The 14,234-nt window shown below is 43.2% G+C and overlaps 1 protein-coding gene across 5 annotated transcripts in view; it reads left to right on the top strand.

Moving 5' to 3' along the window:
• The window catches only part of CALD1 (caldesmon 1), a 115,746-nt gene extending 103,638 nt beyond the window's left edge, over positions 1–12,108 (top strand). For 3 of the 5 annotated variants that reach the window (XM_054035957.1, XM_054035983.1, XM_054035974.1), the window contains 7 exons: positions 426–469; positions 559–637; positions 2,529–2,666; positions 5,016–5,111; positions 8,303–8,383; positions 8,701–8,734; positions 10,493–12,108. In XM_054035957.1, the coding sequence (XP_053891932.1) occupies positions 426–469; positions 559–637; positions 2,529–2,666; positions 5,016–5,111; positions 8,303–8,383; positions 8,701–8,734; positions 10,493–10,524 (504 nt within the window). In that variant the 3' untranslated portion in view covers positions 10,525–12,108. The remainder of the gene's footprint in view (positions 1–425; positions 470–558; positions 638–2,528; positions 2,667–5,015; positions 5,112–8,302; positions 8,384–8,700; positions 8,735–10,492) is intronic. The other 2 variants (XM_054035965.1, XM_054035992.1) reach the window with 1 other exon arrangement.
• The last annotated feature ends 2,126 nt before the right edge of the window (positions 12,109–14,234 follow it).

The following is a 14,234-nucleotide window of genomic DNA, read 5'->3' on the forward strand; positions in this document are numbered from 1 at the left end:
GCCTCTGATGTGTCTACTCTTGAAAACTTATTTAATTTACCTCTTTCCCTGCTGCTTTTTGAGGGGTGGGTGAATTTGGCATATAATGTGACTAATCTCCCAACCCCCTTACTGACCTGTACATCCTCCCTTCCCTTCACCCCTGCTGCACTGGGGACTTACTATTGTAAATGTATCATCTTGGGAAGCCCTGAAGAACATGAAGGAGGTAAATGTATTATCCTGCATAATTCCCCCACACCTGCAAGTTTGTTTCATAATAGGGTTCTAAATGGTAAACTTCTCTGTATGTCGCTGCAGTGATTTGGATTTGAAGCTGACTGTCTTCTGTTTGGAGCTGTGTGTCGCTACAGGCCTTTGAACTTGTATTGGGCTGCAGGCTTTGCAGATAAATAGTTACACCACTTCTATCTTTCTATTTCTAGATAGAAGAACGAGCAGAGTTTTTGAACAAATCCGCTCAGAAGAGGTAAAGCAATAAACTGTGTAATGGACTAAATCAAAGCAGCGAAGTGTTGGGATTGTAGTAATCACTTCTGTTTTCTCTCCTTCAAACAGTGGTGCTAAACCCACTCACTCTGCAGCAATTGTCTCCAAGATTGACAGCAGACTTGAGCAATACACTAGTGCAATTGAGGTAAGTTATTACCCAATTATATTAACCCAATTGATGATGGTGGTTGGGGGGGCGGGCCTTAATCAGTCCAGGTTTTAGTGTCCAAGAAAAGCAGGGAGCTTCATCAGAGCTGCTTCTGATGAGGCTTCAGAACAAAGTGGTTCATACAAGGTTTGAATAAACATTCAGAGGTTTATCTGACTCAAATCTCAGAATTGTGACTTCAGTTGCTACTAAATATTCTGTTCTCTCTCTCTCTCTCTCTCTCTCTCTCTCTCTCTCTCTCACCTTAGTGGCTGTTAACTTGTAGTACTTTCCAGATGAGTCTCAAATGGTGCTGCTAACCTTTAATGAATTGAGCCTCAGCATCCCTGTGTGTTTGGGTACCTACTTGTTTTCCTCATCTAACAGATGGGTTGGTGAGGCAGAGAGGAATGACTTGTCCAAGGTGTCACAACAGCTTTCCGGTAGAGTCAGGAACAGAACCCACATCTCTGAACTTCCAGCTGTGTAATCTAACCATAAGACTGTGCTTCCCTCTTCATTGCTTGTAGCACGTCCTATTCATTAGGCCGGATTGTGGGCAGCACTACATAGGATGTAGTGAGCCTTGTCATGTGATAATGTTAAATCAGTCTTGCTTCTAACGCTGATCTTAACGAGGATAAACAAAACAGTAGTTCCTAACTTACTCTCCCTTCTGAGTTTCCACCTAGAACTATATACCCAGTCCTTAGTTTCCTTGTCCACTTGGCTGCTGTTAGTTTTAAAGAATCAGTACATATGTGTCTTACAACTCCACTCTGACCCTTTTGTCCTTATGTAAGACACAATCTCTGAGCTCCTAGCATGCAGACTTTGATTCAGTGCCAGAACTAGAGGTTGGACTCCTCAAAGTGTGAATGCATGAGGGTGGGGCTTTGGCCCCATCCATCTGTAGCAGCTAGTGGAGCTTATCCCATGCAGCAAGGAGATCAGGCTGTGCCATTTCAAAGGGTGTAGCAGTGGCCATGATACCAGACACACTGGTCCTGCTTGTCAACTAGTGTAAATGGTGTTGCTCCACTGATTTCAATAGAGCTATGTTGGTCGAAACCATCTGAGGATCTGGTCCTTTGTGCCTAGCTTGGACATAAAGCCATTGCTCTACAAGGGAAGGGAAGAATTGCACAGCTCTCTACCAATGTTACCTGTGCTTTCCTGCCACAGTCTGGCCCTTAACTTCTGATGCTGGACTTCTCTTACAATTAGAGACACAAGGCAACTACTTCAACCTTTACCTGTCTGAACCCTCCACTCCCCCACATCCCTATTCTACAATACTTGTGACTGTTGCCAACAAAGAGGGAATTTTGACTTCTATTTTGGTAACCCTGCAGAAGTCACACCTTGCAGAAATCTCGACTGTTGGGCCTTTGTGATAAACCTCAGTTATAGGGTTAACCTGCCAGTACAAGACAGCAGTTTGGACACACTGGACAGTATCAGTCCTTTACAGCTGCCTTCCTCGTTTATTTATGCTGCAGCCAGAAGCAAATCTGCAGAAGGAAGGGGACAAACCATTTCAAAGGGTTACAAGCCAAATAAAACTATGGGTCAGCTGTAAGCACTACTTTCTAAACCGCTATACCATCGGCCACAGTTTACCACAAACCTTGTAAATCCATTTGTGCAAAATCTGCATGAATGATAGGCCAGATCATGAGGAGTGCTCTGACTTGCACAACTGCACTTCAGACAAGTGAGGTTCTTTGCTAAGAGTCTATCTTTAATTTGCATAATCATCAATGGAACTTCATTCAGTTTTAAAGATACATGTATCCAGTATTCTCCACTGATGCCCCAGAACTCTAAAACACATTCAGCACCGGGGTCTTAGTTTTGAGCACTAACTAGCGTCTGTCTATTGCAGGGCACAAAAACTGCAAAACCTGCTAAACCAGCACCCTCTGACCTTCCAGTCCCAGCTGAGGGTGTCCGTAATATCAAAAGCATGTGGGAGAAAGGGAATGTTTTCTCATCACCATCTGGGCCAGGGACACCAAATAAGGTACATATTCCTATTTTGCAGGTTTATAGAGAAGTACACCAAGAACCTTTCCTTAAATCTTTACTTATATGAGTAATCCTTACTCCTGTGAGCAGTCTTGCTGAAGTCAGACAGATGGTGCTCAGCATCTTGAACAGGATCCTCAAAGACCCAGCTACCCGTATAGCCTACAGCAGTGGTCACCAATCGGTAAATCGTGATCGACTGGTCCATCATGGAGCCTCTGACAGTGGATCTGTCTGTCACTGAAACTGAGATCCACTGTCAGAGGTGCCACGATCGACCAGTTGATCATGACAGGGTTGTCAACCCTCCTGCAGCCAAACCAGGATATCGACCTTCTGCCCTGTCCCCAGGCTGCTCCCAGAAGTGACTGGCATGTCTGGCAGCAGCTCCAATTGGCCGGGAATGGGTGACTGTGGGGAATGGGAGCTGTGGTGGCAGGGCCTGCAAGTGAGGACAGCGCGCAGAACCACCTGTCCCTTCTCCCCCGCTCTCATCTCCAGGAGCCGCTGGCGGATATGCCGGCCGCTTCTGGGAGCAGCACGGGGATAGGGCAGGCAGGGAACCTGCATTAGCCCCGCTGCTCTCCTGCCCGGGAGCCACCTGAGTTAAGTGGTGCCTGGCCAGAGCCCAAACCCCTCCTGTACCCTGGTCCCAGTCCGAGCCCCATCCCGTACCTCCTCCTAGAGCCTGAACCCCAGCCCTGAGCCCCCTCCCGCACCCTGACCCAGTCCCCTCCCAGAGTCCGCACCCTGCAGCCCCTTCTGCACCACAACTCCTGGCCCCAGCCCAGAGCCCCCTCCCAGAGTCTGCACCCTGCACCTCAACCCACTGCCCAAGCCATGATCCCCCTTCTGGAGCCAGCACTCCACACCCCTCCTGCACCCTAACTGCCTGTCCCAGCCCTGAGCACCGTCCTGCACCCAAACTCCCTCCCAGAGCCTCCATCCTGAGTCCCCTCCTGCACCCTTGCCCCAGGCTCAGCCCAGAGCCCTTCCCACACTCCAAACCCCTCAGCCCCAGCCCAGAGCCCGCAACCCCTCCTGAACCCAAACCCCCTGTCCCAGCCCAGTGAAAGTGAGTGAGCGTGGGGGAGAGCAAGCAACAGAGAGAGGGGGGATGGAGTGAGCGAGGCAGGGTCTCGGGGAAGGGGTGTGGTCTCGGGGAAGGGGTAGGGCAAGAGGCAGGGCAAGGATGTTTGGGTTTATGTAATTACTGTTTCTACATTTTCTTTGAAGTAGCTCCTGGGTTGCACTTAAATTTAAAAAGTGATCTGGTGCTTATAAAGGTTGGAGACAACTGGCCTACAGAATAACAGTAAGACTATTATAGTAGGACTAAGGGAAACTTATTGCAATAATAGGGTTACTTGAGAGACTAACTGAAACATCATACTTCTGACCTCTTACACAGCTGTAACTGGGGGGCTTAAGCCATGTACAAGAAAGTTTGGAGTTGTGATGTTTTTATTGGGTCAAATTCTACTAGTAAAGTTACTCAGCTTTTTTTTTTACAAGCATCACTGGAATATTTAAGGTTCATATCTTGTCTATAAGTTTATAGGCCAACATTTCCTTCTTACAAGTCAATGTGAGTTGAAAGCACTTCTGAAAATCAGGCTGTGTGTGTCTAAATATGAATTTAAGCACTTAACTATATGCGCCCACATTTGAAAACTTTTGGCCATATCTTTTAAGAAATTCTATTAACTGTGGGTGATTTAGGCGTGACTTTTATTGTATTTTATTTCAAAATTCCAGTTTTAAAAAAAAAAAAAAAAAAAAAACGGACGAAATAAGTTCCTAGTCATTCTTCTCTTTCGGCTAAAGAACTTATTTTTAGAATTTGGAGTGGGGGCAGAAGCAGCACTGGATGCTCAGGGATTGATGAAAGTTTTATGAATGCTATCCGGAGGCAGGAGCGGCACCAGGGTTTTTGCCGCCCTAGGCGGCAGCGCTCCTCCTCAGAGAATTCGGCGGCGGGGGTCCTTCCGCTCCGCGTCTTGGGGGTGCTTCGGTGGCGGGTCCCGGAGCGAGTGAAGGACCCACTGCCGAAGCGCCCCGAAGACGCGGAGCGGAAGGACACCTGCCGCCGAATTGCCGCGGAGGATGGCAAAATGCCACCCCCCAAATCCTGCTGCCCTAGGCGACAACTTAGGGTCGCCTAATGGAAGCGCCGGCCCTGCCAGGAGGTCAGTCACATGATTACTGTTTGCCAGCTGAAGGCTGTATCTCAACCAGACATGGGTTTTGCTTTTTTTAAGCCCCAAATCATAGAGCCCTTAGGCACAAGTACTCTTAAAAAAAAAAAAAAAAAAAAGCTGATTTGAAAATGACTGCTTTGCAGGAAACAGCTGGACTGAAGGTTGGTGTGTCCAGTCGTATCAACGAATGGTTAACTAAGACCCCAGACACCAACAAATCACCTGCTCCGAAACCTTCTGTAAGTAAAACCGCAGTAACTGGCTTCTGAATGATGAGTTTGCATTTATGTCAGTGGGAGAGAGATAGGAAGTAAATATGGTAGGCCAGGAAGTAGATGGCTCCTTGGAAGTGATGGTGGTGCATTCTCTTTCCTCGGAGGCTTGACCTGATAGAAGCACTAAAGTTGAGAATTTATGGATGACGATGGTATCAGAACACCTCTCACCATCAAGCTGGTGCGTCCTTGGAAACTGCATAAATGGATGCTCTAGAAAAATTGAGAGGTCATATTACAGAGGAGAATGTTAACTTGGCGCTTCAGGTGTTGCACCATGAATCTGTAAATAAACAGTCATGACCTGTTGATGAAATATTTGATGGTTTGCCTCCAAGAGGAACTGGCAAACTATTGAAATGGCCAAACTCCGTGTCCTAAAGATGCCTTGCTGTAAATGAGACTCAGATCCTAAAGTGGTAAATATACAAATAGCACATCAGGCTGTTATGTTTAAGCTGCACCCGTGTTGTTTGACTATATGGTGCCAGACCATATAGCTTTCAGCTAATCTAGAGGAGAGGAGCAGCAGAGCTGTCCCTGCATCTGCCCCCTTGCTCCCTGCCCCCCAAATCAATGAAAGCTGCAAGTGTCTCCTTGTTGCCATAGTAATCCCTAATGTAGCAACTCCAGGAGCAGCTATTACATGGCTACAGACCACTATCCCAAGTGTCTGTCTTGCTCACCTCTCCTGTAAGGAGCACCTGGTCCAGACCACTGATGGCAGCCTTCACTCTAAGCTTCACATAACTTTCTACTCACTTGGGAACAAGGGCACCAAGCTACAAATGAAGGAAGAAGAAAAAACAAGTCCGTCAGCCACAGCCAAGTGGGGCAGGGGAAACAAGATGAGGGGTTTCTGGGAGGAAAGAACAGAAATAGATAATTCCTGTCCCTTTTCATTCCCTGCATTGGGAGATGACACCACGTATTGTAAGGCATGGCAGGGCTAAGGTCTCCATTGGATCATATTCAATGATTCATCTTATTTTGGCACTTTATAAAAAGAGTCTATGCACATTGTGTAGTATGGTCAGTACAAATCCAGTTGCTTTTCACATCACTGCTAGCATAGCATGTGCTTCTGATTTACACCCCTGTTGCCTTCAGTAGGGTTGCTTAGAGTTGAGTGGTTGCCCTTAAAAACTCAGTATTTGCTAATGGTTACATAGTAACTGAGTTTAGCAGTGTCTGAATAGAAAATAATGGTGGTAGCTATTTAAGGTGACCATGATAAATTGGCATAGAATCTGGTTCTTGTTTTTTGGGTTTTGTTTCTTTTCTCTAAGCTGGGCATTAATGAACAATGCAGAACTAACCACTCCTTTCCTCAACCATATCTTTCTCTCTCAGCGGATTGCTCTTTCCTTTCAATATCTCTGTTTGCATGGACTTCTCTAGATGCCTTCCTTCTATCCTTTTCGGATTGGGGGGTCTCTTTGCTAAACTGGTCAGGTAAATCATTTCAAAATTCACTTTAAGGTATGATATGAATGTAAACCTAAATCTCTTAATGCTATTAGGATAAGCCAAGGCAAAATCAAGACGGTCTCAATTCCCAAACCATCTTTTTCTCTCCCTCTTGCACACCAGGATCTGGCTGTCTTTATTTCACCTCCTTAAATTCCCTCCAAAATGAAGTTGAGGACTAGGCATGTGGTCAGTCCTCTGGAGACGTGTGCCATCAGTATTTTTGCACCCGTCTTTTGGAGACTGAAATATGCTCAGCTGTGATCACAGCCACTTGCTATGTTCTTCTTGCTTGGGTACAAGTTTTAATGCATCCAACACTGTGCCAAACCACACCCCAGAGAAGTCAGACTATAAACTGCTTGCTGCTGTTTAGTACCTGGGAGCTCTTCCTTCCTATTGCAGCAATCCTTGTGCACAGCAAGCATGTCTGCATTGGGGATGGCAAGAAGGATGCTGGGAACAACGTAGAACTTACACCTTTCATGAGGTGCTGAAAGTTTATTTTTCCCCGGTGGGTGTTTCTGACTTCCTGTTATCCTGGCACTTCAACTCCATGCTATGGATATAAAGGTTGTAGTTAGAATTCAAATGGACATAAAGAATGGTTTATGGCTATGTCTTGGATCGCAAAATATTTACTTGAGAATGCAAAGGAGGAGCTGCTCTTCTGTTTGTGCACAGTGTCCTCTCCATTACTGGGTGAGATTACATAGTTTGTTTACATTTTAAAAAACACCTCATTTGTCTATACGGAATTATCCATACATTGGCTAGACTACATGTTCCATGATGCACTACATCTTGGGAGATGTGGGCCAGCCAAGGAGCTCATACCATGGGGGGCATGAAACATCCAAATTACAACTCCCATGAAGTATTGAGGCATCTTGGGCAGATTTATGGTAATGTTGAGCTTCTTCTAAATGGTAAAATGTTTTGGTTCGGTGCAATCAACTGCAATATTTCAATTCAGCTCAAACCTACCTGAGACTTAATATTCCCCCTCTCCCCCCCCTCCCCCCCCCCCCCCCCCGCCCCACAGAAAACTGAAACTTTTCACCAAAATTGAAATTTTCCAAGGGAAAAAATTTCACATACCAACCTTTACTCTGTCCCTTTGTGTGAATATATTAAATAAGATCCATCTTAGCAGAACTGTAGATTGACTTAGGTAGAATTTTGTATTACAGGGATACGTATATTGGAGGATCATGTAAAGTGTCGTGTATCTTGTTAATTGATGAAAAATGCTGTGTGCTCAAGCTACTTCCCCTGTACTTGCTGTGTAAAAAGAAAAAAATACATATATTGGGGCTGGGCAGTGACCTCTGTTTAAGGTGTCACAGGAGATCAACTACTAGCTTATAACTGCTGGGTAACCCATCCTCTGATTTGGAAGTGAATAATACGTATTTGCTTTTTACCACTTTCCATTTTCTTCTACCTTGTATAGTATTTAACATAGAAGTAAAAGCATATAAATAACTTATGAGTAAAGATTCTGCAGGTCAAGTTCTGCTTTCGGTTATTGTACATCTGTGAAAACACATTATGAATGGGGCTTACACAGGCATAATGTGTGGGTATTTCTGTGGGAAGTTACAATACAGCCTTTACTCCACTTAAAAAACAAATCTGAACTAGGTTTTTATTTTTCTATTCTTTGAAAACTCAAAAAATAGGATTTAAGACCAGGAGATGTATCCAACAAACGTAATCTCTGGGAGAAGCAGTCAAATGAAAAGGCAACCTCTCCTTCTAAGGTAATACTTCTATCCATTGTAGAGAGAACAAAGACACTGAGTGAGACTTTCAGAAGGCAAAGTGTCTAACTCTGACTAGCATTTAGTAGGAGTTTTTAGTAGAGAAAATTCATCCATTAATGTTCAGTGGGCTGAAAAAGGCCTATGTACCACATAGTTCTTCAAAATAGGAACTAAGAAGTATGTGGTGCATAGACCTTGTATTGGCCCTTTCCACAGAGATGAATTTCTTTCCACTCTAATGTGGTTTTCCTACATACACCTTTCTTTAATGATAAATTTATTATGGATATATTTTTTTTTTTTTTGCACTGCAGGTAACAGCTATGGGGAAAAAGTCAGAGACTAATGGTAAGTGTGAGTAATTTGTACAGTACATTAAATGGAAGCTTTTGCACATTTCATACAGATGCACCCAGCTTTTAAAATTATGCCATTAATGGCAGCACACAAGAAATGAAGAATTAATTGCCCCAGATCATAATTTGACAAATATTTTTGGGTAATGAGCACAAATCTTCCTTTTGGGATGGCCATTCTCTAGCCCTATTTGCAAAGCATTGTGTGAATAACACATCTAGTGTGTTTGCTGTAGCTGCAGAGATCCATTTGATCTGTTTGAGGCCAAAGACTAAGACTGTCATTTTACTAACACTCCCAGGTGTTAAACATCTGGGAATAGTCCTTTCAAGGTCTACAAATGGCTTTAATCAAAACTTGTTTAAAAAAAAAAAAAACAGAGGCTAGTGTTGCAATGTTATTCCACTGGGAATGGAAACCCTGAGGACTGATGAAAACAAATCCATAGGATGACTCTGAACAGTACCATAAGCCACGGGGAAGTCTCATGACAAATTAACATGCAGTCACTTGTTGACTCTTAAATCTTGATCTCATGAGTTGCTGAGTGCCCTCCCTGCCACAGACCTGAATTGGAGTGGAGTTCAAATGCTCTCAGCTCTTGCTGCAGTAGTGCCTGCCTATCTTATCACAGCATAAACTGTTTGGTATTTCCATTTTGACCCTATTTGTGTCACAAGTTTGAAATACATTGTCTGAGAGCTATGCTGTGGCTATGCTGAAGGGAACTAGCAAAACCTCTGCTAGCTCTTCTGTACAGGTGATACTTGTATTCCAAAGCTCTCCAAGGAAAACCAGGTGGAGGAAATGAGCCTGTGTGGAAGAGGAGTGGGGGAAGAAGAGCTCTAATCAATAATTAAAATTGATCAGAAGCCCATTCAATAGGAGTCCCTTAAATCTGTGATCCGTATTGGGAACAAAACAGTCGGTCTGTGAAAACAGACTTAAGTGGGGGGGGGGGGGGGGAACCATGTCCGGTATTAGAAATCTGTCTTAGAATAACACCTGCAATGTTTGCAAAGCTCTGGAAGATGAAATGCATGATATACAAACTAACCTTCATATCACTCATATTAGGTGGGTCTTATTCTTATTTTACAGTGAAATTAAGATGGGGCTTTTCACAATTGCTTAGTGTTGGCCTCTCTCTACTCCCATGGAAATCAGTGGCAATTTTACCATTGACTTCCCTGGTTGCAGAGCTAGGCCAGTACTGAGCAGCTTGGGCAATACCAACCTAAATGGCTTACCTAAAGCCATGTGTGGAGAGATGGTCAATATAAAGAACAGGGATGGAACTCCTGAGTGCCAGTCTCCCCGTCCTCTGATTTTAGTAGGCTAGGCTTTCATCACTTGTAGAATCACTTCCTTGTTCCTGGGGATTGGAATACAGTGGTTGAACAGAAGTGCTGAGGCAATCTGTCTAGGAACAGGAGCCACAGACAAATGATTCAGGAAATGCTGTATGAGGAACATGATGTATAATACTCCTTGGAAGGTCAATATGCTCCCTGCACCTGCTCCAGAGGCGAGCAAGTATCTGAATGAGATCCTACCCATCCACCCTTGGGGCCATGGAGCACCTCTGTGGGCTCTAGCTGGCCACGCAGTCTAGTAGTAGGGGTGTGTTGTCTTGCTCCTTAGAAGGTGCTCTGAGGTGAAGGGGTTTGAAGCAATTCAGAACAGCCTCCTCTATATTGCTAGAGATGCATCAGATTTCAAGCAATCTTTAATCATTCTCTCTTTCAGCAGGTTTGAGACAATTTGAGAAAGAACCATAGGAGGCTACTAAAGATGCTGGACCAACTCATTTTGAAAGTGCTAAATTGTCCTTTTTATATTTATGTTTATTTACCAAAATGTCTTTTTGCATTATCCCAGTTAAAACCATGTATATTAGCACTGTATTTAATAATCAGTCTAGATATTCATCATAATAGTACTGCCTTTGCACAAGAGCCTTTATTCCTAAAGAAACCCATGCTGTGAAATATTCTCCTACTGATAGTCATGACTATGTGTCTGAACAGTGATTTCAACTGGCATAAGAGGTCAACCCCCAAATGCATGCAAAGTTGAATTACTTAAGAAAAGTGTGCAGTAAACCCATAAAAACAGTGGTTACTTTTGGAATACAGAAGTCTTTTTCTGCACTTTAGACTAAGGCATGGAAAAAAATCTTTAGTTGACAATGTAATATTTTCTGTAAGTTGCCCATGTCATAAATACTGCATCAATAACTTGTTTAAATTTATTGTTTTATACTTTTAAGTATCAATTTTTTCATTCTAGTTTAAGTTAATACCTTAATTTGGATGATTGTTAGCTGACAGCGGTACTGATACTCTATTTTTGTTAGTGATTAGTAATTGATTGCAATATATACACATAGCTTTACAAAGTTTAGCTTTAAGGCACTACTAATGGTAGAATGCTTTAATACATGCTAGAGTATTATATTTAGTAATGAATGCACATAATTAGCCGGTATCACAGCTTTTTAAAAAGTCACACACTTTTCTATAGTAAGATTTCATAATTTTGCCATTAGAGGTATGGCAAGATGAGTATTAAATTTTTTTAAAATGTAAGATGCCCAGTCATGGGTAATTAAAAAGAAAACTATAGTTTTAAAGAGGGGAAAATAAGGGTATAGAGGATCAAAAGTAGGTCACTTGTATAAAACATCGTAGTTTAATTTATGTAAAACTACCATCATTAAAAATTTAACACAGTTGGAGCTTAAATGACTGTACACTAAATCTTGCCATTCATCAGTGCCGTATATTAAGTCCACCTAACTACTCAAAGTGAAGTAAGCCTCTAATTATGGTGTTTAACTATCTCCCAAAGCTCTTATTTACAGATGTGGTGTTTGATTTGTATATAGTAAACACAATGCTATAAGTCAGCTTGGTTTGAATTTACATGCCATAAGGTTTAGCATTTACATCCTACAGTATATGGGTGGAATAAACTAGTTAACTGAAGTAGCCCTAAAATGCTTAACAGCTTTCTGCATTGGAACTACAGAGAACTCCTCCTTCATCACTACTTTTATTTGTAGCATGTTTTTTGTAGCAGCTGACTTTTTTAATTAGAGGGGAGAACATAATATTTCAATCCAAAGATGATCTCCCCTGCTTAGCTGAAACATCTTGTTTACATATTGAGATGCACTTGGCTATCTGTAGGGGGCGAAACTGTGCAAACAATGGCTGGCATTGTTTCTGAATTGTCATGTTTTTTTGTAAACACTTTTCTCTGAACCTTTCAAATACATTTGATAGCTGCAATAAAAATGACTTGTTCAAACAATATACTCTGAAACTGCACCAATAATAAATGGAATATTTCCATCAACAGTCCCTGTTTGTGTAATAATTTAGAATACATCACTTGTAAGTGGGACAGTGGGGTTTTGGCATAATGCTAATGCATTGCAAAAAATGCAGCAAGGTGAAGCTCACAAATGTATCAGCTGTGTACATATTTAGTAGACTGACAATCTTCTAAACCTGTGATGTAAAGGTCAGTGGTTTCAGTTTGGATATTGTTAAATAAATCTCTTAGCAAAAACATCTGAAATGGAAAACTTATGATAGAAACTAGCTGTGATCTACTCCACTTCATAGATTCTAGGACTGGAAGGGACCTTGAGAGGTCATCAAGTCCAGTCCCCTGCTCTCATGGCAGGACCAAATATTGTCTAGACCATCCCTGAGACATTTATCTAACCTACTCTTAAATATCTCCAGAGATGGAGATTCCACAACCTCCCTAGGCAATTTATTCCAGTGTTTGACCACCCTGACAATAGGAAAAAGTTCCTAATATCCAACCTAAACCTCCCTTGCTGCAGTTTAAGCCCATTGCTGCTGCTTCTATCCTTAGAGGCTAAGGTGAACAAATTTTCTCCCTCCTCCTTATAACACCCTTTTAGATAGCAGTTTTCAGGTGGTATGTCCCCTCTGTCTTCTCTTTTTCCAAACTAAACAAACCCAATTCTTTCAGCCTTCCTTCATAGGTCAGGTTGCTCTTCCCTGGACCCTCTCCAATTTCTCCACATCTTTCTTGAAATGTGGTGCCCAGAACTGGACACAATACTCCAGCTGAGGCCTAACCAGCACAGAGTAGAGCAGAATGACTTCTTGTGTCTTGTTCACAACACACCTGTTAATACATCCCAGAATCATGTTTGCTTTTTTCCCCAATAAGTATTGATTTAGTTGTGCAGTCCCTTTCTATCTTGCTTTGAAAAGCATTTTGTATATGAAATGAGTTCCTGCTTCAAAAATTGGGATCATGTCTGTATGTGTAGATGATCCTTCTGAAGCCCAATTGGGCCCTTGATACAGTAGATGAAGAATCAGTAAGCTACAGAATTTTTTCCTCTGACCTCAAGGTGCTCTCACAGCTAATTTGATAAGCTCCTAGCACAAACTCCAAATTCTAAGCAGGAATCAAAAGAATGAGGACCCTCCACTCGAGGGGGAATTTAGAGCAGGCACTCTTGTGAGTCACTGAAAAAAATGCCCTAACACAGTAACCAGAAGACCTCAGCTGTAAAGTAATAGTTCCTTCTTCATGGTCATTCAAAAAGTGTATGCTTTTATGGAGGAGGAGTATGCTAGTCAGATTAAATTAAACCCCACCCATAGGTTAATTGAGTAATCTCATGTGGGGAAGTCATTTACCTCCGTTCCTCCAAAAAGAAGCTAAAGGTGCAGTTTGTGTATGTGAGATGACTATCAATGGCTGAATGTAGAGGAGGAGGTAAGTGAGTCCAGACAGACTGAAAAGCACTCTCCAATCTTTCAGGATGAAAGTGATACTGCCATTTTAACTGGTGGTGCTGCTTACTCTGAGATCTTTGAATAGGAGCATGGTGTCTTATATAGAAAAATTTTCCACGTGGAGTGCAGTGAGAGCTTGGGACAGATTTTGATCCCAGTTAGGGTAGTGCAAGGAGAGCTTGTAGTAGAGCACAACCAGTCTCTTGCAATATGGGGTACTAGGTAACAAGTGACCCATAGTTGGAAAGGCACTAGAACAGGGGCAGGCAAATTTTGGCCTGAGGGCCACATAGGGTTTTGGAAATTGCATGGAGGGCTGGTTAGGGGAGGCTGTGCCTCCCCAAACAGCCAGGCAGGGCCTGGCCCCTACCCCTATCCTGCCTTGCTTCTCACCCCCTGAAAGCCCCCCTAGGACTCCTGCCCCATCCAACCTCCCATGTTCCCTGATGGTCCCCTTGCCCCATCTACCCCCACACTCCCTGTCCCCTGACTGCCCCCTTCCTGACTCTCCATTCCCCACCCTACCCACCACCCCAAACTCTCCTGCCTTCTATCCAGCCCCCCAGGAGCACTGGTGGAGGGGGATGTGTGTTTGCCCTAGACCCATAATGTTCTCCACACTCAGGATAGCTTTGTACTTATTCATGTTGAAGGTGCAGGTTCAAACCATGACTTAGTGAGGATAAGGAGGGAGA

Source organism: Malaclemys terrapin, chromosome 1 (genome assembly GCF_027887155.1).
Source record: "Malaclemys terrapin pileata isolate rMalTer1 chromosome 1, rMalTer1.hap1, whole genome shotgun sequence".
In the NCBI taxonomy this organism is placed as follows: Eukaryota; Metazoa; Chordata; order Testudines; family Emydidae; genus Malaclemys; species Malaclemys terrapin.